The 25,427-nt window shown below is 34.8% G+C and overlaps 1 protein-coding gene across 4 annotated transcripts in view; it reads left to right on the top strand.

The window, feature by feature from the left end:
- AGTPBP1 (ATP/GTP binding carboxypeptidase 1) overlaps positions 1-25,427 on the top strand; it is a 184,557-nt gene that overhangs the window by 115,792 nt on the left and 43,338 nt on the right. For 3 of the 4 annotated variants that reach the window (XM_045298624.1, XM_030887909.2, XM_045298626.1), the window contains exons 18-24: positions 2,472-2,616; positions 6,327-6,480; positions 7,509-7,689; positions 9,638-9,767; positions 11,758-11,889; positions 15,063-15,239; positions 19,515-19,675. In XM_045298624.1, coding sequence (XP_045154559.1) covers positions 2,472-2,616; positions 6,327-6,480; positions 7,509-7,689; positions 9,638-9,767; positions 11,758-11,889; positions 15,063-15,239; positions 19,515-19,675 — 1,080 coding nt within the window. Of the gene's footprint in view, positions 1-2,471; positions 2,617-6,326; positions 6,481-7,508; positions 7,690-9,637; positions 9,768-11,757; positions 11,890-15,062; positions 15,240-19,514; positions 19,676-24,677; positions 24,815-25,427 lie in introns of all 4 variants that reach the window. The other variant, XR_006680885.1, reaches the window with a different exon arrangement.

Below are 25,427 nucleotides of genomic sequence, written 5' to 3'. Positions count from 1 at the left end.
ATCCCACTTGTGTTTATCGGCCAGGCTGGCACAATAAACTATCTCATTTTGTCTTTTAGCTTATTTAAATTTTATTGTTAAGTGTGCATCTTGTAGGCAGCATACTGTTGGATCATCTAGTTCATTTAATCTATTTGCATTCAATGAAATTATTGATAGGCATGAATTTTGAGAGACCATTCTCTGGAAAAGGTAATTATACTTGGTAGAGAGTTATGAGAAGGAGGAACACTGTCAATGAGATGAATTGATACAGTGGCTATAACAGTGGGCTCAAACATTATGACAATTTTGAGGATGGGGCAGGACTGGGGCAGTGTTTCATTCTGTGGCAGATAGGGTCATTATGAGTTGGAACTAACTTGATGCCACCCAACAGTAAGATAACAATATGAATATACTGCTGTGTGTATATGTGTTGCTTTTGCTGGTTTCTTTGTTTCTTATACTTTTCTTTGCTGAGTTCTTTTTGTTTATATAAATTTTCTTTTGTTGCTGTTGATTTTGTGTTTACCGAATCGTTATGATTTTTGTCTTTTTTATTTTTGTGAGGTTTATTAGTATTTCTTCTGAGTACCCTATTTTCTCAAGTGGTTTTAAACTTCTTTCTCCTAACATTGGACTGGGTTGTGTGGCAAGGTCACCCCTGAGTGATGCTCCAGCAGAGTATTTGAAAGTGGCTGAGGTTATGGCCGTCGGACTGGCATCGTGGAAGAAAGTGCCTCCCTGGCTTTGGTGATATTGTACTTTGTTTAATGTCTGATAAACTTCCAGTTTTTGTACCCCCTTTTATATTCATTGTAAGGGTACTTTATTTTTCAGTTTCTAAGTCCTTGATCTCTTATGAAATTGCAGTGATGTTTGGCTAGGTTTTGGCAGAAGTATTTGAACTACTATAGGTTGATTTTATGGAATATTTTGACTATATCTTCCAATGTTCTGATAAAAATAAAAGTCTTTAGTTAACAACTGCCTTTTATTTTTCATATGCAAAATAAATGGTTAACTGTGACATGTGGTTGCTCTATTCTATGGAAGGCGAGTGAGCCAAGCTTTCTGTTTGTTTCAGTTTAATTTTTTCTGTTAGATGCTTCCAAATCTGGAACCACAGTTCAGTTCAGTTCCGTAAATGTTTATTACTTTCGGTATAACAGCTTTGCTTTATGTTCTGGTTGCTTTCCTGAAACCTCATACCCAGATAATCTACAATTTTCATTGTTTTGTAAGTTTTCATGTTAGCTAAAGCCTCTTAATGCTTGTTTTTCTCATCTGCAACTGGGGAACAAAATTATCCTGTACCAACATATGAGATAAAGTTTGTTTTGCTGGTTTATCACTTGAGAAGAGTCATTCTCTTTGATTAGATATTAAACTCTTGAGGGCTGAGGGTTCACAGAGAGAAATTCTTGAAATTATTTTGTACTTTCCTCAGTTCTTAGCACTTTATCTTAAGAAAAAATCCACACATTTACAAAAACAGTAAGATAATGAGACGCCTTGTATTTATCACTACTTCAACAATTAGTTTTACTTTCTAGTGGCTAGTTTAAGTTATAAGTTTAACCCCACCTTTATACTAAATTTTAAGGAATTCTCAGATGTGTCTATTTTACCCATAAATAATTACGTTTCTTTTTAAGGAAATTTAGCCACACTATCATTTTAACAAATAAGATAATTCCTTAATATGATAAGATATCTAGGCAGTTTTCAAACCTCATCAGTTGTCTCATAGATGCTATTTTATAGTTGATTTTTTCCAAATAGAAGGTAACCGGTTCTGGACGTTATACTTGATCTTACTTATTATGCCTAAGTTTGTTTTCATTTATAGGCTTACATTTTCTTTTTGTGTCTTTCTCCATTGTTTGTTTAAGAAATTTGGTTGATTATGAAGATTTTTCACACAGGGGCTGCTGTTAACTTTTTTTTTCTCACTCCTATTTTCTGTAAACTTGTAATTACATCTAGAAGTTTGATCAACTTCAGATTTGATATTTGGCAGGAATGTTTTCTTTTTGGTGTTATGAAATTCAGAACCATCATATCTTGGTGTGAGAATCATCTAGTTATTACCTTTTTCATAATGTTTATTAATGTATTTACGTATTATTATGAGACCCATCTGTTATAAAGATGTCCCTCAGACTTTCATTCAGTGTTTATAATAATTACTAATTACCGTTGTCTAGATCCAGTAATTTGTTGAATATAAAAAGTGGAATTCTAAATATTGACACATGGAGTATTTGCTTCTTTTAATTAGTAAACCCAGAAGTGAAAATAATATTGTTGACTGATATCACTGAATTGCTTTATTAGTACCAGATGTATGTTTCTAAGGTTCTTAGTGTTAAAGTTTTTATGGACCATGGCTTTTCTTTTTCCCTGAAGGCCTTTTTAGTAAAAATAACGAGAAAAATCCGCATTTTGTGTGGATGAACTAAATATCTTATATTTTTCTATTGCAGAAACCACTTCTCAAGAAGTTCAGTTGCTGCTGGAGGACAGAAAGGAAAATCTTACTATACAATTACATTCACTGTCAGTTTTCCACATAAAGATGATGTTTGCTACTTTGCTTATCACTATCCTTATACGTATTCCACTTTGCAGGTGAGAACGCATTTAATTGAATGATGACAATTTTGTCATCTGCTTATATCAGATAATTAAGGAAGTATTAATTTCAATTAAATATGTTAATAATAAAAAGCTTCATAGTGAAGTTTTTATAAAGTACTACAATATTTATTGGAAACATTAAATGGAGTTAAATGGAAGGGTGGTCCTTTATTTAATAGTAAGAAAGCCTAAAGAAATGTGACATGAATTTTACTTTTCATCCCTTTGTAGAAATTTTCAGCTAAGAATCTATTGTTTACTGATTTTTAACTGTATGTGAGTCTCAGTTGTTTAACCAAGTGTTTTGAATGTTAACAGAAAGTCAAAGAAATTGTGGGTGCGCTAAAAATTTTTCTAGTGGAAATTCTCTTCTAATGGTTGTATTATAGAATTGTAAAACTAGGTTTATTTAGAGTATGAAATTTAAAACTTGATCTCTGGAATTTTTTGCAATGAATAAAATATTTGCTTTGTTAAACAAAAATACTATTGACTAATTCAAGTAATTAACTGATCAGTCATGATAGATTTATTGTTAAAATGGAATATCTTCACTGTTCTGATTGTCAAAATCATGAGAATGCAGTAACTTTACCAAGGAAGAAATCATAGAACCTCTGTGATTGGAAGCTATAATTGTTGTTTGCTGTGCTTACTTTCTAAGTATATTTTGATTTCTCTTACTTCTTTTTAGCCCTACCTTATTAAGCAACCATTGTTTCCCAACTTCTACTAGCTTCTATAAAATTGGGGTCCAAGGATTCACGTTCAGTTGCCTTTTCTTTAGTACAATTCCTCTGCTGTAGCCAGTGAGGTCATTTCTCTAACCCTTTTCATTAAATATAAAACTTCATGATTCATTTAGACATTTCTTGACAGTTTATCAGTGTCCATTTACTACCGTCATCTGCATACAGTTTGAATTGCATACAATTTAATATTTATCTTTAAATGGACTTTAAAATAATCACCTCATCCTAAATTACTCCAAAGCATACTATTTTAATTCACAGTAAAACACCTATTTAAGAAAAAATGTTATCTATGTTATCATTTACTTTTCTTAATCATCAGAACGATGCATTGGAAGATTGTCTACCAGGTCCTCCTTTCTGTTGCAGGGTTTCTGTTTCTCATTGGGGTTCCTTTTAGCCTAGCTATGGTGAACTCTTTTTCAGTTCTCTGTCATGCCTTCTGTATTTTCTGCCTGTATACTTTATCTATGTGTCTCACACTCTTTTCTCTCCTCTCATCTTTGAATCACAATTCAAACCTCATTTTTTCTCGAAGGACTTTTCTGAGTTCCCAGAGTTAGGCAGGCTTCCCTTTTGTCTAATCTTTGCCATGTTCTACAGTTTCTGGCTAATCTTGACCTCACAGTTGATTATTAAAATCAACACAGGTAAATGTTTGGAAACCACCTAAATATAAGGTGACCAGATTTTAACAATGGTAAAGCGAGACAAAAGTGGGACACCAATTTCTATAAACACCTCAATGGTCTTCGTCCCTAGGTCAATGTACTAGAAGGACCATATGCACACCTCAAATTCAGCACTTAATAAAGGAAAAGAGGAATACCATTAAGGCTTACATGGATCATGGTTCATCCCCTTGGAAAAGCATCCAGTGTTAGGAAAAGAAGAAGAAGAAGAATTATTCAATCAAAAAACAAAGGACAAAATATCATTTAGAGATCATTCCAAAGAAAAGTTTGTTATATGAACACCTGCTGTCCCTGGGTGGTGCAAATGATTAAGCAGTTGACTACTAACCAAAAGGTTGCGAGTTCTAACCCACCCAAAGACACTTCACAGGAAAGGCCTGGGCATCTCCTTGTAGAATACCAGAGACAGGACAACACCCCTAGAGTGCAGTTCTACCCCTGTTCAGACATGGTCACCATGACTTCGAATTGACTAGATGTCATGTATGTCCCCTCTCCTCACAAGCCTAGTATGCTTTCTCCCCTAGGGAAGGCCTGAAGCTATGACCCTTCATTGAAGATCCCCAAGGCATAATAAGCTACACTGTCTACTTAGAAAGCCTTTAGGGACCTACAATACAAAGTCATCTTGGAGAGGGAAAATGTGTGGAACCAATAAAAATTGTCTTCAGAAATATTGGGAGAGGCTTCCTAGCTTCTCGTTTAGAAGCTCTAGAACCTTTGCTGGGTAAGGTCTTGAATAAATAGCATGCGGCTCCTGTGATAGTTACATAATCTGTTGTCAATTTGAGAGGATTAAGAGTGAAGGTAGAGTCTAGCCTGTCAATCAGGTCATAGCTTGATGACCTCAGTTGGAGGCTTGAAGGAGATAAATAGCTCACTGGAGGCGGGAAACATGCTTAGTCCCTGGGGGACATTCTTGTTGACAAGTCACATGGAGACAGGCTGATGGCGGCCAGAGCATCAGAGCTAGAGAAGCCACATGGAGACCCCTGCCAATGCTGAGATGCTTACACTGCTACTGGATCCACAAGACTTTCCAGCCACTGGCCTGTGATCTTCCTGCTTTTGGCATCATTGCATGTGTTTCGTGAGTCTGAAGAGGACTTTATTGATTGATATGAGACATATGGGCTAATACTGGACTTTTGAACTTGATCTGGACTGGGATGGGATGTTTTCTTAATGTACAATTACTATCTGATATAAAACTCTTTCTTATACCAAAAAAAAAAAAAAAGTGAGACACCATTGATAAAACTCATATCCTGGCGAAATAGCCAGATGGCAGCCGAAAACCGTATACCCTAGCTTGTCGTGCATTCTTTCCAAAAATCAGGACTTTTAAAAAATGCTGTAGGATGCAGGAAAAATTGTTAAAAATTGGGACTTCCCTGCCAAAAGCAGACTTCTGGTCACCTTACCTAAATATCATAAAATCAGAGATTGGATGATTTATTTTTGCTCCAACTAGAAAAGAAAAGCACTAAGAGTTGGCCTTTCTTTGAAAAAGCACTTTATGTTTTAAAATATTCATAATTCAAATTTGTATCATATTTGTAACCATATTAGTACGTTCTTAATGTGTCATTCATAATTATGAGTATGTGTGCATATGTTTGTGTATATAGTAAGTATTCAAGGCAGAATATTAAAAACACTAATGTACAATCTCAGTTTTGTTAAAACTACATTATATCTGTTGATTGTAATCTAGATGATATGTAAATATCTAATTTTTTTGTATTTTCTGTTTTCCAGATATCGTATAATGAACCTGTATTAAATCTTGAAGTTAGGAGAGAAATTTATTAAAATTTTATGTTACATAATTTGTTCAATTTTAGATAGCTGTTGCAGGTCTGCAGTCACTTATTCACAGGCCCAAAAGTCTTTAAAAACCAAACACTTTTTCATAGCTAATTTGGCAGCAGAGCCTAAATAAGCTTATTTCAGAATATTGGTTCCCTTAGGGTGAATCTTCAGATGTTTTGCTGCTTCAGCAATAATAGCAACAACAGTAATAATAACAGGGTTCTGTCCCTGCCCCTGGTGATGGTGTTGTACCTTACTACTTTTCTCAGATTTCTCAGGCACTGACATTTGAAGTACATCTGACCCTGGAGGTTTTAAGATAAGGAATAATGAATCTTACTCTCTTTTAGTTATGTGGAGATCTGCATGCATTATTTCTGAATCTCTGATCAGTGATTCTTTAAATGATTTTGTACTTTGCTTTTAAATTTTTATCAAGATGCATCTTCAAAAACTGGAGTCAGCACACAATCCTCAGCAAATCTATTTTCGAAAAGATGTGTTGTGTGAAACCCTGTCTGGAAACAGCTGTCCCTTGGTGACTATAACAGCAATGCCAGAGTCAAAGTATTTCGAACATATCTGTCAATTCAGTAAGTTTGCCTTCTTCCCTCACAGTACCATATTTCTCATATTTTCTTCTAATATGTATTTTGTAATAGAAATAATGCCAGCACTAGTAGGCATCAGAGGACTTGATTTCTAGATGTGGTCCAATTAGTTTGCAGCTATGGACTTCAGTTTCCTCATTTCAAAAGTGAGGGAGTAAGGTTAGATATTTCTAAGATTCTGTTTTGTACTAATATTCTTATACTTAGAAATCTGACTCTAACCATAGTACAGTATTGGTTTTAGAGCTCAGAGAGTACCATCAATTTTTAAAATTGAGATGTAATATTACTTATTTCTAAATATGACATTTAGAAACCAAGAAAATATTTGGTATATATTTTGAATAGCTACTTGTTTTTCCTTGCCATTTGTATTTTATATGTTGTTGAAAAGGTACAGCTATGGTAGCAAAAATAAGAAAACTGTTCTCATTTTGATGAAACTAAAGAAAAAATATTTTTACAGAAGAGAGAACATTATATGTATGAAAATAAGAGGGGGTAAACCAAGCGATCATTTATAGACATATATGTCTAAAAATATATAGCAAAAAATATTTTTCTCTGTAAGCTTCTGAAAAAAAAATACATCCCCAGCCCACCCCACTCACTAGTTAGTACAGTGACTATAAGATAGGGGTAAGGTTATATATTTTCTTCATTACCCCATGAGTTAATGAAAACTCTCCCAACTACTTGTTCTTGGTAAATCCAAGATTTTATGAAAGAACTAAATTTACATGTTAGGAAATTGGGAAATAAGTGAATCATATAATCAAATTCTGTCTATTGTGTTCTGTTTGTATTATGAACTTTTAGCATATTGCTTTCATATTTGTTTCCTCCATAGGGCCTAGTGCAATGCTCATATATAAAAGGTGAACTTTAAGTTCTGTTTTGAATTTATATCAGAATTCACCATTGAGTAGAAACATTGATAAAGCTTCCCGGAAAGATATACAAACTTCAGTAATTGTTCATTTTAATTTGAAATTTTATGTGTACTTTAGGAAATCGCCCTTACATTTTCTTATCTGCTCGGGTACATCCTGGAGAAACCAATGCAAGTTGGGTTATGAAAGGAACATTGGAGTATCTCATGAGTAATAACCCTACTGCTCAGAGCTTACGTGAATCCTATATTTTTAAAATTGTCCCTATGCTAAATCCAGATGGTGTCATCAATGGAAAGTAAGTTAAGAAATAGTTCATTGAAATGTTATAAAATATTTGGCTATCCTGTATAAACTTGTTGAAATACTACTATCCAAGTTAACTGGGAAAACAGGTCTTGGGATTTTTCTAGGACAAGGGATTATTTGGTGGGAGATCCATCTAAAATATGTTTCGAACTGAACAAATATTTTGTCTGCTGGTAGTAGGATATTTGGGAGAATTCTATATTCATGGAAATATGATTGTGTGCAATGTCTGTGTGCCTTGTTCATTGCTTTAAGGAAATTACAGTGTCAGAATATTAAAAATGTTTTTGACATATAGTGCCACATTTCTTTTAAATTAAAAATTTGTTAGTCACATGATCTTAAATTGTTCTATTAAGTTACAGCCTCTCAGGATTGATTTCCTAAAGTGGAATGTTAGCTGTGTCTGTTAGTCTCTTGCTGGTATTGGGAGATGTAGTTTCTGACAAAGAAATTCCTTAAGCTAAACTGTTGCTAGTGATGCAGTTGAATTGATTGGGACTCATTGCAACCTATGTGACAAAGTGAAACTGCCCCATAGAGTTTTCTTGGCTTTAATCTTTATAGAAGGGGGCCCTGCTAGTGCTGTGGTTAAGCACTTTGTTGCGTACAAAAGGTGGCCAGTTTGAACCCACCAGCTGCTCTATGGGAGAAAGATGTAGTAATATGCTTTTTAAAAGATACAGTTTTGGAAACTATGGGACAGTTCAACTATGCCCTATCGGGTCTACTCAAAGACATAAGACTATTAATAACAGTCTTTACCAAATAATCTTTACCTACCAAATCAGATCACTAGATCTTTCTCTTATAGAATGACTGCGTAGGTTTGAACTGCCAACCTTTTAGCTAATAGGCAAGCAATTAACCATGATATCATCTGAGTTCTTTCAAACTGAAGTACTGGGATATTTTTGAAGTAGAGGTAGTGCATAGTTAGTACAATTCATTTGTTTCTGGCAATTGGATAAAGTTTTCAGAAAGCTTCTGAAAGCTCAGTTTTAGTCCAGTTGCCATGAACATGCCCAAAGATGAGGATGCTGTATTCATTTAATAGAAGTAACATAAATATTTGTTACATTTTAGGAAATAATTGAATTTTTAACAAGTGAAAGAATTTATTTTTAGTTGGTATAATATTGTGGAAGTTAAACAAGTTCTTAATATCTGATTTTAATTAAAAATACATTTTTGCCAGTTAGAATTCTGTTTATACTTATGTTATTACATTCTGATTTTCATAGGACATTTTGATGTAATAGCTGTACAAAAAATGTCATAGGACATTTTGATGTAATAGCTGTTATTTAACACAATAAAACCTACAAAAGCTACAACCTGTGTAAAGTTAGAGATGAAAAACTGTCAATGATGAAAAACGGTTAGAGATGAAAAACTTAAATACCCCGTATAAACTCGAGTATAAGCTGACGCAAATATCTGCCAAGGCACCTAATTTTTTTACCACAAAAACCACATTAAAAATGTGCTGAAAAACTCGGCTTATACACGAGTATATACGGTAAGTATTTTCCACTAATACAGAACAGTAGAAAAATGAGAGGCAGAAAACGGTAAAGACCAGGACAGTGTGGATCTCACAGGTGCCACTGTCTGACACACAATTATTGTGTAATCAAATGGAAAATAAAGACATTAATACATCTTATAATGTAACAAAGCCCTACTATTGAGAGTTAATTTTCCTATAGTTTGGAAAATTCCACCTGTTAATCTGAATGCTTATCATAGTGGAAGGTATGTAACATTAAGTTTCGCCTAGAGCAAGATGCTCACTAAATTATGGAATTCAGTCACACCCGCCACCCATTCCTTTTTGAAAGTATGGAATAGAATAATAAAATCAAACCAGGAGCTTCCATAAAGATTTATTGGTACCAGTGTGTTTCTGTCATTGTGTGTTTCTATATATGTAGCCACCGTTGTTCTTTAAGTGGAGAAGATTTGAACAGACAGTGGCAAAGTCCAAATCCAGATTTACACCCAACTATTTACCATGCAAAGGGGCTGCTGCAGTACCTGGCTGCAGTGAAGCGTTTACCCTTGGTGAGTGGCAATGTATGTTTTTACTGTGCATGCTCAAAGAAATGTTTTTGTTGATTAACGTCTTTGTATTGTGTACATTTGTTTCTGACTATAAAAGCTAATAGTTACAAATAAATTGTTTACAATGCTTGTATTTTAATTAGAGTGTCATATTAATACCCACTTTAGAATAGTATACGAGGAGGTTACCCTCCCAAAAAATCCCGGATTTTTTCCCTAAAGCTATGTATTTAGAATTTTTACAAGACAACCTTTTAACTTTCAAAGTACTCTCCATGACAATACCTTTGTCAAATCTGCGATTCCATTTTTAGAAACATTTTTCATTCTCATCTGCTTGGATAGCTGACAGCACCTCCCTCATTTTTTTCTTTACCTCTTTTAAGTAGTCAAGTAGCTGTCCTTTTGTGTCCCTCTGATATCACGGAAATAAAAATAAGTTGCATGGAGTGAGGTCAGGTGAGTAAGGTCCTGGGGCAAGCGATACATGCTATTTTTTGTCAAAAACTGCCACACTGAGATGACTGTGTGAGCAGGTGCATTGTCGGGGTGGCAAAACAAGTCCCCTGTCTGCCACAAATCAGGCCTTTCTTGTCCCACACTGTTACACAATCTTTAGCTGGATTAACAGTCTGGTGAAATGAACTCCAAATTCTCCACAAGTCAACATTTTTGTCCGTTCGGGAAGTTGACAGGCATCCAGAGTGAGGAACATTTAACCTTTTTTGAAATGAGAAAACACTTGTACACTTTGAGTTCTTATAGTGCCGTCCTTATAAGCTGTAGTAAACATCACAACAGTTTCTGCAGCATTTTTCCAAAGCAGGAAACAAAATTCACAGCCACAGGCTGCTCTCTTAATTTGGCTATCACAAAAAACAAGGTTTGAGTGAAACTGCTTTTACGAATTCACTGTGACCAGAGAGAACCTTCAGAGGCAACACCACTGGGTACACTAACTCAGCATGAGTTGCTCAATGCTCTCCTAGTGGGAAAAATGCAAACTAAGAACACTTTGCTTGTCCAGTGAAATTTTGGGGTATTGGGGGTGCCCCCTTGTATACAATATTCTTATTTCATCAGGTTAAATATATATAGTAACTCATAAACCCATATTTTCTACTCTTGTAAAGATGTACAGTCCTTGAAGCCCACAAAGACAGTTCCCCTTTATCTTCTCAGTGTCATTATGAAGGGGAATTGACTTGGTGGCAATGAATTTGGTTTTGGATAATCTGGTAACATTTGGCTGTGAAATTTAGGTTTCTAATTTCACTGTTTGAACAGCACTGACACCAACTCTATCTCACAACATCTTAAATTCTCAAATGTTTAGGAGTATAAGTCTGAGCTTTCAGCCTGCCCTCAGACTGTTGAATTTCCAAGTAACTCGTGGGCAATGTAGTATTAGGCACGGTGTGAGTCCATCCTAGATGTTTTATCTGCTTCTTATGTTTCAGCAGATTTTATTTAGAATGTTCTCTTTATGTTAATTCAAATTAGCTAACTTTCCTTTGGAAAGTTTGGAAAATGTTGTAGAGAAATCAAATTGACACGTCTGTCCTTTATTTTTCATTTTTAAAGTGCTTTGAAAAATTAGTTTCAATCATACCTTTTTTGTGTTTCTCATAAAAATGTTTTTGTGTTCTTGAAATAAGGTCAATGTTTTGACAATATTTGGGGGCAGTGATGGCTACAGTTTTACTTTGAGCCCTAATTCTGTATGTTATTTTCTAAATGTTGAATGATAGCTGCAAAAGAGAGATAAACTCCTGCCTTGGTGCATGCAGGACCTTCAAAGGATGTAGCTAGTCTAGAATTAATCGTAGCTCTATTCCAGAACTCTTTCATTTATTGTACTTCTTAAGAGATAATTGTGTTATGAAAATGGGCTCTGGAACAGACTTGCTTATGGGCTGTATGCTCATGAGCTTATGGTCATGTGTAAATCAATGTCTTTAATTTTTAAAATTGTCATTATCTTTTCAAGGTTTATTGTGATTATCATGGCCACTCTCGAAAGAAAAATGTATTTATGTATGGCTGCAGCATCAAAGAGACAGTGTGGCACACCAATGATAATGCAACTTCGTGTGATGTAGTGGAAGACACGGGATACAGGGTAATTACAAATAGTCCATCAAGTTCTGAATGTTAAAAATGTGTAGGATGATAGGGAATAATTTAGCATATGTAAACTACCCAGATTCAATAAATGTTGCCATTTTATCATTTTCCTTCAGATTCTCTTTTAAAAGTGTCTTCTAGAAAGGTTGACTCCTACTGTTAAAATTATCACCTGTTTAGAATTATTTTTGTGTGAGATATAGCCAACTAATTCTGTTTTCTGTGGGTAGCCAGTTGTCTAAGTACCATTTGTTAGTGTGTCCATCTTCTGCCAATTTAATTTTTTTGTTTTCCATCCAGATATTTTATATTTTAACAGTTTTATTGGCCCATACTTTATATAGCATACATTTCAATAGTTCAGTCATATCAAGGAGAATTGTGCAATCATTACCATATCAATTTTAGAACATTCCTCCCCCTCCCCGATGGTTAAATCGCCTTTAAAATGAGTTGTGCAATCATAGTCAGTTCTAGTACTCCCTCCCCTCTCCCAGTTTCATTTCCCACTCCAGAAATCCCCCTTCCCTCCCTATCACCCACTGCCTACCCCACATCCCCATCAACCCCTGTTTCAGTTACTATCACTATACAGCCACTCCTCTTGTGGGTCACAAACCTTCAGGAACCCACAGAAACCCAATAGAAACAATAAAAACCAAATTCGAGATCAGGTGATAAGGATAAAATAATATTATAAAGAGTAAAATACAAATAATGAGTAAGACTTCTGCCAATTTTATAAAGTTGTCTCTACTATTTATCATATTTCTATATGTTTGGCTTTGTTTTTGGGCTCTCAGGTTTTATAGTCATTGTTTTTTCTTTCTCTTTGCCTACCACATCATTTAATTATTGTATACTACAAGTATTGATATCTCTTACGGCACATTTTTCTTTCTTTAAACAATTACCTTGTCTTGTTTCCATTATTCTTTCTTGTGGATTTTAGAATTAGTTTGTGGATAAACTTTTCTGAAATTGGGATCCAGTAAATTTGAAAACATTATTATATTTGGTATTGCTTTCTTGAACATTGCATATATCTATCCATTTTGGTCTTTATGTTCTTTAGTAAAGTTAAAAAAAACTTTGGAGCTGGTATTTTGTTAGATTTGTTCTGAATGACTTTATAGATTTTGTTCTAATTGGGAATGGAAATTTTTTTCCCCATTTGCTTGCCTTCTCTCCCAAATTGATTGTTGATGGTACATAGGAAAGCTATTGACTTTACTCAGGAGAAGTTTCTCTCAGTTTTCATATTCTTTTATATATGAAAGGGGCATCAGATATTTCAACAACACTGAAAAATTTTAAAAAGCTTACTGGACAAATGATGAACTTTCAAACCTATAATTTTGAACCCATCCTGTCTATTAATTGTAAACGTAGAAAAAGGATGTTCTTAGACATTGAAAGTCTCAAGAAATTCCCCTCCCACATCATCTTTATCTGGGGTACCTTGGAAGACGCGCATCACCAAAACAGAGGAGTATTATGGGAATGGGAAAATAAATTTAAGAGAAACAAAGCCTACAATGAAAGTCAAAGCCGAGCCCAGGAATATGTGTAAAATGCCCACTGTTCAACTACTGACCTTCATGAGTTTACTTTCCTAGGTTTTCCCACATTCATTGAAGAAAATAAAGTAGCAGACCTCAGTGACAGAGTATTTATTTTAGACTCAAACAATGTAAGAAAGCTAGGCTCAAGCGTGTTTGCATGCTGCTCTGTGTGGACCACTGCTACCACCAGGCCTTTACTCAGTCATTCTGCTTGTTTATCATGTTTCCTTTCACTCTCCACTCTTCAGGGTATTTTAACATAGCTCGATGGGATAAAATCAGATTATATTTTTGCCAGGCTTTTTAACATTTAATATTTGTATTCTAGCTTTCTGTGTTGTTATTTAATGAATTTTTTTTTAAATACTAGATAATCAACTCCATATGACTAGCAAGTATGTTTGCTCACTTTTTTGGAACACTGCTACTGTGAAGTTAGTAATCGGATTCGTTGCAAAACCAGTCTGTAGATTTAATTCCAAATTCCGGTGCTAACATGTACATCAGAGTAGAACTGTGCTCCATAAGGTTTTCAATGGCTGGGGCCTTGCAGAAGTAGATAGCCAGTCTTTCTTTCACTGTGGACGTAAACCTCTAACCAAGCACTGAACCATTTGCCACTACCTGCTCAATAAACATTGAATATGGAGTGGATGGATATGGGAAGTGAAATACAGGGCATATTCTTCCCATTGTAAAACATGAAATTAATCACGTCCTTGTTCTCAAATTTCTTCATTTCATGAATTCTTTCATCTCAATATCTGTCAATGCCCTCAATTTTGGTGTGAAGGGAAACATAAAACAATGCTGTAGGTCAAAGATAGCAATGAAGTTCTTCCCAAAGTGCATTTTCAGGATGTTGATAGGTGTTTCATGACTCTTCCTCCTGTTCCCCTCTGGGGGTGAGGGTGGGTGGATTGGATCAAAGCTTTTATAATCAGCTAAGTCATATCTAGCTCACTGCATTAGACATTTCTTCCTTAACTTTTTTTAAAATGTGAGTCAATAACTGACTTAATGGCGCACACACACACAGAAACACAGTATAGACTCACAGAATTTGGGTTGTTAACACTTGACTGATATTTTTGACAGTTTCACATGTTTATGTTTCACATATGTTTATGTTGTTCCCATATCAAGATGGTATTACCTATATTAGATGCCTCTATAATTGTGAAACCATACCACTGGATCTGTTAGTTTCTTGAAAGTCTAGCTGCAGCTTGATTTTTCAAACTATTTTTCAGGAGTAGTTGTTAGGTGCCATTAAGTCAGTTCTGATCCACAGTGACCCTGTGTCTAGCAGAAGAGAATCCTACTGGGCCCTGTGCCATCCTCACAGTTGTTCTTATGTTTGAGCCTTTTATTTGGGACAGTTCCAACTATTTCCAGCAGAAAATTCTGATGAGTAAGAGAATCATTTAATGTTATGAATAGCTGAGATTGTAGCTTGAAGATCTACATGGCCTTGCTCTCGTCATATTTTTATTCTGAAAATGAAGAAAGCAAAACAAAAACACCACCAACAAAAAACCAAACCAACACCTGTTGACTGATTGTATTATTCTTGTTTGTTTGTTTTTGGGTGTTTTTACAGACTTTGCCTAAGATATTGAGCCATATTGCCCCAGCATTTTGTATGAGCAGCTGTAGTTTTGTAGTTGAAAAATCTAAAGAATCAACAGCACGAGTTGTAGTCTGGAGGGAAATAGGAGTGCAAAGAAGCTATACCATGGAAAGTACTTTGTGTGGCTGCGATCAGGGAAAATATAAGGTAAAGCATCTCTAGATTTTCCTTCCATATGCATTATAACAGTTTCAGATATATGTTAAATGCTAGATTTATAATGTTGAGTTATATGTAATTTGCAGTTACAGAGTTGAGTAATAGGCAGTCTTAAGAAACGACAGTTTTCTTTGTTAAGTTAACTTGCTTAAGGTCCTTAGAGACTTCTTGGTCATTTGAGCATATTTGCATTCATAACTTTTAGAAAGCATGTTGTTATACATGTTTAATTACTGTAGAGTATATAATTAGATGTGCAAATAGAGCATTATTAATAAATTTAAAACATTTTATATACTAGATGCCAGTATATGTGCATTTAAAAAAGCATTTATAAAGCAGCTTGTTTGATACATTTAGATATTTTTTTATGTGTACTTTTAAAATACATATCCATCACTACATTTGTTTGGTTTACTAAAACTACTCTTCTTGATCATTAACTTTCTTTTTTTTTTTTATTATCTTTTTTTTTTTTATCATTAACTTTCATTAGAACACCTATAGTTTAAACTTTACTTTTGAACTTATAGACTGATTTTGAGTTTTTATTTTTAAACATTGAAGAGCTTATGGTCAATGAGTTTGACATTAGATAGACGTTAATAAACCTGACTGTATTTATTTCTCTGGCCATGCTACTTAAAAGATTTTTAGATTACATATTAATTATTACATGTGTTTTGTTTTGCTTGCTTGTTTGGTATAGGGGAAAAGGATACTGAATCGAATAATGATTTATTATTACTAAAAAAATAGTTAATATTGTATTTGGAAAGGGTTAAAAATGTTCTAATGGGTTTGTAGGTAGAAATGTAAACAATTGATAGTTAATGCTTAAAATTATTAGTTGAGAGCCTAACTAATAACTTTTCCAAACTGTAATATACTGGACGAAATTTGTATAGCTTTTGCAAGTGATGTTCAAACTTTTGGGCCCTCTTTAACTAGAACATTTTACAATTCCATTACTTTTTGAGTGATTGGCTTTTAAATTTGAAATTGATGAAAGTTGAATGGTTGTTCAAAATGTGCTATCTTTTGAGCCTTCTTCAAATACTGTGGAACAGTGACTTCTAGTCTTTCAAGGTTAGGATAGTGGTGAGAGAGAAAATGCAGCATCAGCAGCACCCTTACCTTACAATCTCAGCCTTTATTGCTTTCGGGGACAGCTTTTGTCAAAGACCTCACATTTCACAAGTCTGTGGGTGGAAAGAGATGTTGAGACTCACTTTTATGTAAGAACTTAAGTGGCTCCTAGGGAAAAAACCTTTGTGCTACATGATTTTTGGAAGCAGACTCTTGGAATTAAGTGATTTCTTAAAGAGGAAATGTGTGCGGTTAGGAAAAGGTGATCAAAAGCATCATTGTAAAAATTTGCCTCTGGTCAGTGGGGCAAGAAGTACCATAATTTTGTGTTTTTTCACAAATCATATGTGAGTGATCTGTGTTTTTTGCCAGCCTCACCTCCCCCCCAACTATTTTTATAAGCACTTTATGCAAATTTGTAACAACAAATACAAAGTCAGAGTGCCTTATGAAAAGAAAATACTTTATGAGACCAGGGCGGGTACAGCTGGGGAAAGACAAAAGAGAATGCCAGCACCGTTTGTGTATAAACAGGGTAGACAGGTAGGTTGGGATATGAAAGCTCCTTTAAATCAGCTGTAGTGCTTTCTTATTGTTTGTAGATTCCACGGATAGACTTTTGTTGTATTTTTTAAATATTTGATTTGTGTTTTGGTAACTTATATGGTCATGAAAGAACCAAAAAATTAAAACCAGTTAAGTCATATTTTGAAACAAATGTATGTTAAACTGGTTTTCTAAAAATTATATTTGTTTTAAACCTATGAACTTTAAAAAGTGAAATGGATTTCCGATTTTCATTTCATTCATGTGATTTAGTTGAGCATAATATAATATTTTATACAATGCTCAATATTTAGTTGAGCATTGATATAATATGTACTTTTAAAACTAGTTAATGCTAATAAATTGTGTGAGCCTAATAATATTTTAAGAAGCCCTTCTTTTTAATTTTCAAGAGGGTTATTGAATTATAGGCTGTAAGTGGGATTTCTTTTTATTTCTTAACCTCATTCAGAAACATGCAACACTTATTAGAGTTTTTAAATTAAGAAGAAAAATACCCCCTAGAATATTTAGGACATTGTCAAAGTCTTTATTTAAACAAAGAAATTGTTATTATAAAGGCAAGTGGTCTGTTTTGGAGGGTAAGTTTGGCAGTATTCATGTTTCCTGTAATAGCGCTCATATTCTCCTGTGTGCCCGAGGATCACCTTTGGCCTAATCATTGAAAAACTGTTGTAGCACTCCTTCTCTGCAACTCATGTGTGCTCTCTTTTCACAACAACCTTTGTTAGTAGGGTTTTACTTTTCTGTAGAGATCCATTTTTACCAGAAAGTTAATTGACAAGCAATATTATGGTAAGTCAAAAGTATTGCTACAAAACCACAGAAACCTTTATTAAACAAACAAACAAAAAACCCAGCAAAATGTGAAGCTCTTGTTTCTTGATCTATCCTCCATCTAGGTAGGTACACTCCTGAGGGCCATTGTTTCCATCACGCTGACCGTTCCCTGCAGAGTTCTGTGCTCTTCAATGTACACCGTATCAAGATAGCAATTTGGGCACCCAGGAACAAACATTGTGTTCTTTGTCAGTGTCCTTTGAGTTTTAAAAACAGAAAAAGTCTGAAAGGGAAGGATCAGGACTGTAGGCTGGGTGGGGTAAGGTTCCCAATGAAATTCTATAGGACAGCTCTTGCTGCCCATGAAAAAGGAGCAGGTGCATTTTCATAATGGAAAACAATCTCTTGGGGTAACATTCATGGGTTTTTTTTTTTCCCCTCACCAATGTAGCTTTATATTTTCCTAAACTTCTTCATAGTAACTCCCCACAATCGCCCTCTATTCTTCTAGAAAACACATCAAGGTTACCCTTTCAGAATTTCAGAGCACTTGCCTTAACCTGAGCTGACCTCTCTGCCTTGAAATTAACTAGCCCAACAGATCCCATTGGAAGGTACTGCTTTGACTGCACCATTTTTTTGAAGGCACCTTAATGAGACTAAGACAAGTGTTTTACTGAGAGAACTTGTTTGCAGCCGTCCATGTTTGGTTTGGAATAAACCGTGAACAGCTGTACTGGCAGCCAGTAGAAATACTTTTTGACCCTTACCCTTGTATTTTGATTTACAGCCTTTTTATGGTTGTATTTGATAACATTTAAGTTTTGGTAAACTAACTTGGATTGTTCATTAAGGTACCCTGGTGGTTCAATGGTAAGCTCTTGGCTGCTAACAGAAAGGTTCATAGTTCTACAAACTACCCAACCAGATGCGCTGCTGGAGTAAGAACCTGAACATTTGCTCCTATAAGGAGTACAGCCTAGAAAATGCCATAACGTAGTTATATTCTGAAGTTTTTATAAGTTGAAAATCGATCTAACAACACATAACAAAACATACTGTTTATTGATTTAAAAATGTGTAAGGGGTTGTAATAAATTCTTTTTGCTGTAGTCTCAAACACGGAACTTAGTTTACTGCTATTTCAGTGACTTATATTTGTTTAGTTCTTTTTTTGAAATGTGGATATTCAAAGTTAGCTTTGTTGCCTTATTTTTTACTTACCCTTTTAGCATGCAGTAAAAATATATAAGGTAATATTCAAGTATATATTCTGGAGCCTTATTTTTATCATCCCCAGTGGTAGACTGCAGTATATTGTGCTACTAACAGGCTCTGATTAAAATAGTTTTACCCATGAACCCCAGGAGTAACATTATCACAAAATGTTCACCTTTTTTTCCTTCCTAGAGTGCTCGTGAACATAGTTGGTATTACACTTATGAGAGTGGACGTTTTTTAGTGCACGTCATTTCTTTTGTGACTTCTCTCACTGTCATGAGTCAATGCTGACTCCTAGTGACCCCAGTGGGTTTCCAAAACTGTAACTGTTCATGGGAGTAGAGAGCCCAGTCCTTCTGCGGAGCTACTGGTGATTTCAAGCTGTCAACTGTGTGGATCACAGCTCGTCGTGTAACCACTGTACCACCAGAGCTCCTTCTTTGAATAATTTTACCTTGTTAAGAAATTACTCTTGCTAAAGTTCAGTTGTATACAACGCAATGTTCTATTTTATTAATATAGTTATAAATCTCATATAATTTTAATGGGATGTAGTTAAAGGACTACAAACTTTTTACTTATATTGTAATAATGATTTGTTTATAGGGTTTACAGATTAGTACTCGAGAATTGGAAGAGATGGGAGCAAAATTCTGTGTTGGTTTATTGCGTTTGAAAAGACTGACATCCCCATTGGAATATAATCTGCCTTCTAACCTTCTTGACTTTGAAAATGACTTGATTGAATCAAGCTGCAAAGTAACTAGGTAGGATCAACTTGGTTTATTCTCTCATTAACCTATTTTGCTAACTATTAAGAGATTGTGTTATTCTCTTATTAAGTTATTGCTAACTCTTAGAGTTCATTGAGCAGTTAAGCAGAGGAAAGGCAATGACATTTTGACAACCAAGAGCATTTTCAGAATTCATATAATTAAGTTTTCAATATTGTTCTTAATTGTGATAATATTCCTGATTCTTTTTTTTATCATGGTAAATATGTGTGTGTGGGTATACACACATATACACATATGTACACATTTGTAATCAGTTCAGTACTTTTCACATGTACCATTCAGTGACTTTGTTGAACACAATATTGTGCAGCCATCTCCACCATCCTGTCCTAGATTATCCTACCACCATGAACAGAAACCTGGTCCTCTCTAACCAATGACTCCCTCTTTTCCCATCCCTTCTGCCCAGGTGACCAATACTAAGTTTTGGTCCAGTCTTGATTCATTTAACATTGATTCTTGGATGAGTTTATAACAAAACATTCTTACATTTTGAATGCCGCTTTTACTGATTTAAATTTTTATAACTTTTAATCTAGTAATGCACAATGTCAGTAACATGAACATAAGTATATTGGATGATATCTAAATTAAGGTGTACTATACATATTTCAAAATAAATATTATTTTGTTAATGTTGACACACATCAAATGGACTGTTCAATAACCTCTGGTAACATATGTTTGAAACTGTGAATGTATTGCCCCATTTGATTATTTAATTACATTGTCTGAATAGGTATTCTTTTATAGTTTGGTGTATATGGGCAAGAATGGTTTAACTGTATAGAACTTTTGTGATTTTGGTGTTAGGTATTGATTTGCCATCAGATTTGCTAATTCATTGCTATGTACTGTTGCACATAGCAGTCTGCAGTTTAAAATGCGAAAAGCCATTGATGAAGATCCCAATCTTTGTAGACGTGGTTATTTAAGAGGGATCACCTACATTCTCTACTTTTCAGAGTGCTTGCTAAGCAATAATGTAAATGAGTATAAAGATTGACAGTTGTTTCACTTGTATTTAGGAAACCTCCTTTTAAGTTTTAATTTATGTATTCTATATTTAGGCCTCGTCTCTGGACGACCCCCCAAAGATTAAGGTATTCAAAGTATCCATAAACTCAAACTCACTGCCATAGAGTTGATAAGGACTTCATAATGACCCTATAGGACTGGGTAGAACTTTCCCTGGGGTTTACAGAAGTAAAAAGCCTCATCTTTCTTCCATGGAGCAGTTGGTGGTTTTGAGCAGCAGACCTTGCGGTTAGCAGCCCCAACTCATAATCTCCCTACTAGGACTCCTATGAACTAGAATGGAATAAAACTTACATCTTTATTTTCAATGACTTCTAGGTTGATTATTAATGTGGATAACAAGTTACAGTCGTATTAGTAATACCTGTGACTTTTCCACCAGTTGCAGATATTTTTAATATCACATTACAGTTACAGATATCCTGAAATGTCATTTATGTCTGTTAGAACTTTACAGTTACAGTTATACATATGTATTTTAAGCCCGCCACTAGTCTTGGCTGTTTTTCTTAAAGTATACATTTTAAAGAAGTCATAAAAGCTTCCATATCACAATTAAGCTTTTAACATTTTGCTAGTTGAATTTCAATATAATTGATTTCTTTGATAATCATCTTATTTTATATATTTGAAAACATTATTGAGAAAAGGAGTCCATAAACTTCACCAAACTCTCAAAAGGGTGAAGTGGGGACGATAGTACACAAAAAAGTTTAAGAACTTCCTCTTAGTTACTCTTTGATCTCTTACAAGTGCAAACCTAATAGTAAAGAATTATGAATTCAGCTCATTTCCCTGTGCAGTTTTATTCTAGCTGTTGCCCTGTTCATTGACTTGCATCGTTAGATAAGGAGTCACTTCTTTTCCATGCTGTCATTCTTCTTTCTCTCAGGTGTATTCTCCACATACGTCTAATTTGGCACTTGGTTTACTCTATTAATTCAACATTTTGTATTGACATGATTGTGTCTTCTCATCTTGCGTTTGCAAGAGATATAATTTCATTATGTATTTTTTGAAGCAATTATAAACTTAACACAAAAGCTGTTAAGTATAGTGAAAAAAAGTTTTTTTTCTTAATCTGTTTGAGAAAAATTGCTAGCCTGATGCCCTGGCCACTCCCCCTACCGTCAATACTTCAGAGCAGTGTTATCCAATAGAAGTAGAATGCAAGCCACATTGGGACATAAAATTTTTAGTAGTAATATTGGAAAGTAAAGAGAAATAGTGTAATTGTACAGTGTATTGAGCCAAAATTTCTAAAATATCATTTCAATATGTAATAATATAAAAATATTTCTTAGCATCATTTTTTTTCATACTAAGTGTGTGAAACTTAGTATATATTGTATATGTATAGCTCATCTCCTTTGATGAGCCACATTTGTGGTGCTCAATATGTGGTGAGCAGCGACTGTACTGGAAAAGTAGAATATATTTCCTATAAAAAAGAAAATTGTTCTATGTACAACTATACATCTATCCAAATCAGAAAATTAACATTGATGAAATTTATTCCATCTTAAACTTGAGATTCCATTCCAACTTTTTACTTGTTCTATGAGTGGAATTGACTCATCGATGGCAGTGAGTTTGGTTTTTAGTTTTGTAACTAAAGATCAGTGAGAACCAGGAAGCACCGTGTGACATGGATGGACCTGGAGAACATCATGCTGAGTGAAATTAGCCAATCATAAAAAGATAAATATCATATGAGATCACTGTTATAAAGTGAGGGTGTAACCAAAGGGAACAGATTTTGAAGACTGTCAAGTGGGGGAGGGTAGGATAAAGCCATGGGTTAGACTGATGGTATTTGTTAATTTGGGTTAAGAGAAGCAACAAACATGGAAGAAGCACACCAGCCTGTGTGATCATGATGTTGAAGGTATCAGGTAACCCAAGTAATTCTTCTCTTTTCATTTCCACCTTGAAATCCTTTCTTTAACAATAATCAGAACCTCCAATTCTTAAATTTTTCTGAGTGTGGTAAAACAAATCACTATTTTTCTTGTTACTCCCCTTCCCTATTGCAGGTACTTAACAAAGTGAGAGAAGTTGTAACTGCTCCCTTACTTTCAGCCATCTGTCTATCTTCTTCCAACATGTTGTTGATGTCCCTTCTTTGCTGCCAGCTTCTCTCTCTTTTCTTTGTGAATTTGTCCTTTTCTTTCTTAAAGGAAATTACTCTTTTACTATCATTTTATTGGTGTTTGAGGAGGGATCAGAAAAATGCTTCTCTTGTTAAATGCACTTACATTTTCCCCAGAAGTGACAGAACTTCTTTTCATTGAAGGCTGAGGTTGAGCATTAAATGTGTTTCATATTCCCAGGGAAGCTATTGGATGACATACAAATCATTTAGTTAAACCCAACTATTCATTATATAATAAAAGTTCCATTTGATGCAATGCTAGGTCTATATTATGTGTTCCTTAGGAAATGTTTTTTGTTTTTTCTCCTCGATCCAAGTTGGGAATGTTAGTAAAACTCTGATTAAAAAAAAAAAGTTTACAGAGATAGTGTTTCGTGCTTAACAAAATGTATTCTTAATTTACCTGTTACCTTAACGTAAGCATCTCAGTGACCACTCTTTAAAGGATTTGGGAATGAGTCTGATGAAATGTTTTATAAGATTTTTCATTAGGATGTTGGATTGGCGGCTGAAGTTCAGGAGATTGGGCATGTGGAAGAAGTATGTTCTATCGTAATTTTAGTGGAATATGTTTAGATGAAAACCTAATTGCTTACTGCCTTGTAATCAACCATATAGGATATGGGCCTAACTTTTTTTTGTCTCCCTTTGCTTCCGTTGAGGTAAAATTTACAGAACATGAAAGAAGCTATTTAAAGTAAATGGTTTTTAAATGAAAGTTAATTTTTTGCTATTTTTGTTAAATAAAGATTTCTATGATTTTGTAGCTATACTTTTTGACTTGCTGTTATAAGCTTGCTGAATTTCTTAAGTTTGATTCAAAGGGATCTGGAGATGTCAGGTATGGTAGAAGAAAGTAAGACACAAGATAGCCAGAAAACAGAATTTAGCATAAGTATATACTGATTTATGACGTGTTTGAGCTATGAGAAATTATTTTAACAACCTAATATTTGTCTGTTTACCTTATTAGTAGTATGTACTATGTACAGTGTTGCAGCATGCAATTTGCTGATGTTCACTCACAGTGTTACGAAGATACTACTAATAAAAGGCATTAATAATGAAAACCAAAATATGAGGTATTTCACTTACATTAGAACAGAACACTGTTGTACTTGCATGTACCTATACTCACAAGAGGAAATTATAGTACAGACTGGACACAAGGGCCATGCAGGAGGTTGCAACTGGGGAAAGGCAAGGGCAAACTGGAATTGTAGGGAAGGGTTTACACAAGGTGGGAGCTCTTGCTTAGTACATGCTGAAGTCTTTTGTTTGTCAGTTTAAAAATCTCTAGTGTCTTAAGTGTGGGAAAAAGGAGTTTTAGTGATGAAAACCCACATGGGGCTTGGCCAGGAGGGAAAGTGAGTAACTATAGCCTTTGAGAGACTGGGTTATATGATAATAATGAGTTTGTATTGCAAGAAACCTTATGAGGTATGCCCAGGAAAGACACAGTGACCACAAGTGTTGAGGGACTGGGTGAAAAGATATGAACGACCATGACCCAAACTAGGTTAAAGCGTAACTAGGACAATTAATCTGTGTCAAGTTCAGGAGCCCTGGTTGCCAACGTAGCAGGACACGTTGGGCTACTTCTAACCACAAGGTCAGCGGATTGAAACCACCAACCAGTCTGTCGGGAAAGACAAGACTTTCTATTCCTGTAAAGAGGTAGAGTTTCTAAAGCCCTCAGGAGCACCTGTGTCCTGTCCTATAGGGTCACTATGAGTCAGAATAAACTCATTGGCATTGACCTTGGGTTTTTTTTTGAAGGCAGCAAGTTATGTAGACCACAAATTGGCTGCCTGACTCTGGGCCAGATGATAAGCCAGTCTATGTTTAAGTGTTTGAGGAATCACTGCAATGTTCGCTGTGGTGGCTGGACAATTTTACTTTTCCACCAGTAATGAGTAAGTTTCTCCACATCCTCTCCAACATTTGTTATGCTTTATTTTTCTGATAAGGAACTAATCCTATTGAGTGTGATGTGCCTACATTACAGTTTATGATGTGCATTTCCTGGTCACTATGTTGGACTTCTTTTTGTATGCTTAATGGTCATTGTGTATATTCTTTGGGGGGTTCTTCATGTCTTTTGCCCATTAAAATTTTTTTTGCTTTTGCATTTTCCCACTTTTAAATTGATTGGGTTTTCTTTCTGTTGTTGAGTTACAAAGAATTCTCTACGTATTCGCAGTACTAGACCAGGTATATCATATGCAAATGTTTTCCCTCTTTCTCTAAATGGTCTTTTCACTTTCTTGGTGGGGCCCTTTGTTGTGCAAAAGTTTTTATTTTTGAGAAAATCTGTTTATTTTACTTTTGTTGGTTACGCTTTTTTTTGCCTTCTCTGTGAATCTATTGACAAATCTAATGTCATATGTGTTCTAGAAAACCTAGGAATGCTACTTCTGTGTTAGTCTGGGTACTTTAGAGAAACAAATCCACAGAAACTCATGTATAAGAGAGAGTTTTATATAAAGGCTAAGTGCACATCAAGAAAACATCCCAACCCAGTGCTGC

This window comes from Echinops telfairi, unplaced genomic scaffold (genome assembly GCF_000313985.2).
Source record: "Echinops telfairi isolate 266 unplaced genomic scaffold, ASM31398v2 ScPeMD7_7429;HRSCAF=8467, whole genome shotgun sequence".
In the NCBI taxonomy this organism is placed as follows: domain Eukaryota; kingdom Metazoa; phylum Chordata; class Mammalia; order Afrosoricida; family Tenrecidae; genus Echinops; species Echinops telfairi.
Note: the sequence above shows the minus strand (reverse complement) of the source record. Positions and strands in the feature narration are given on the sequence as shown.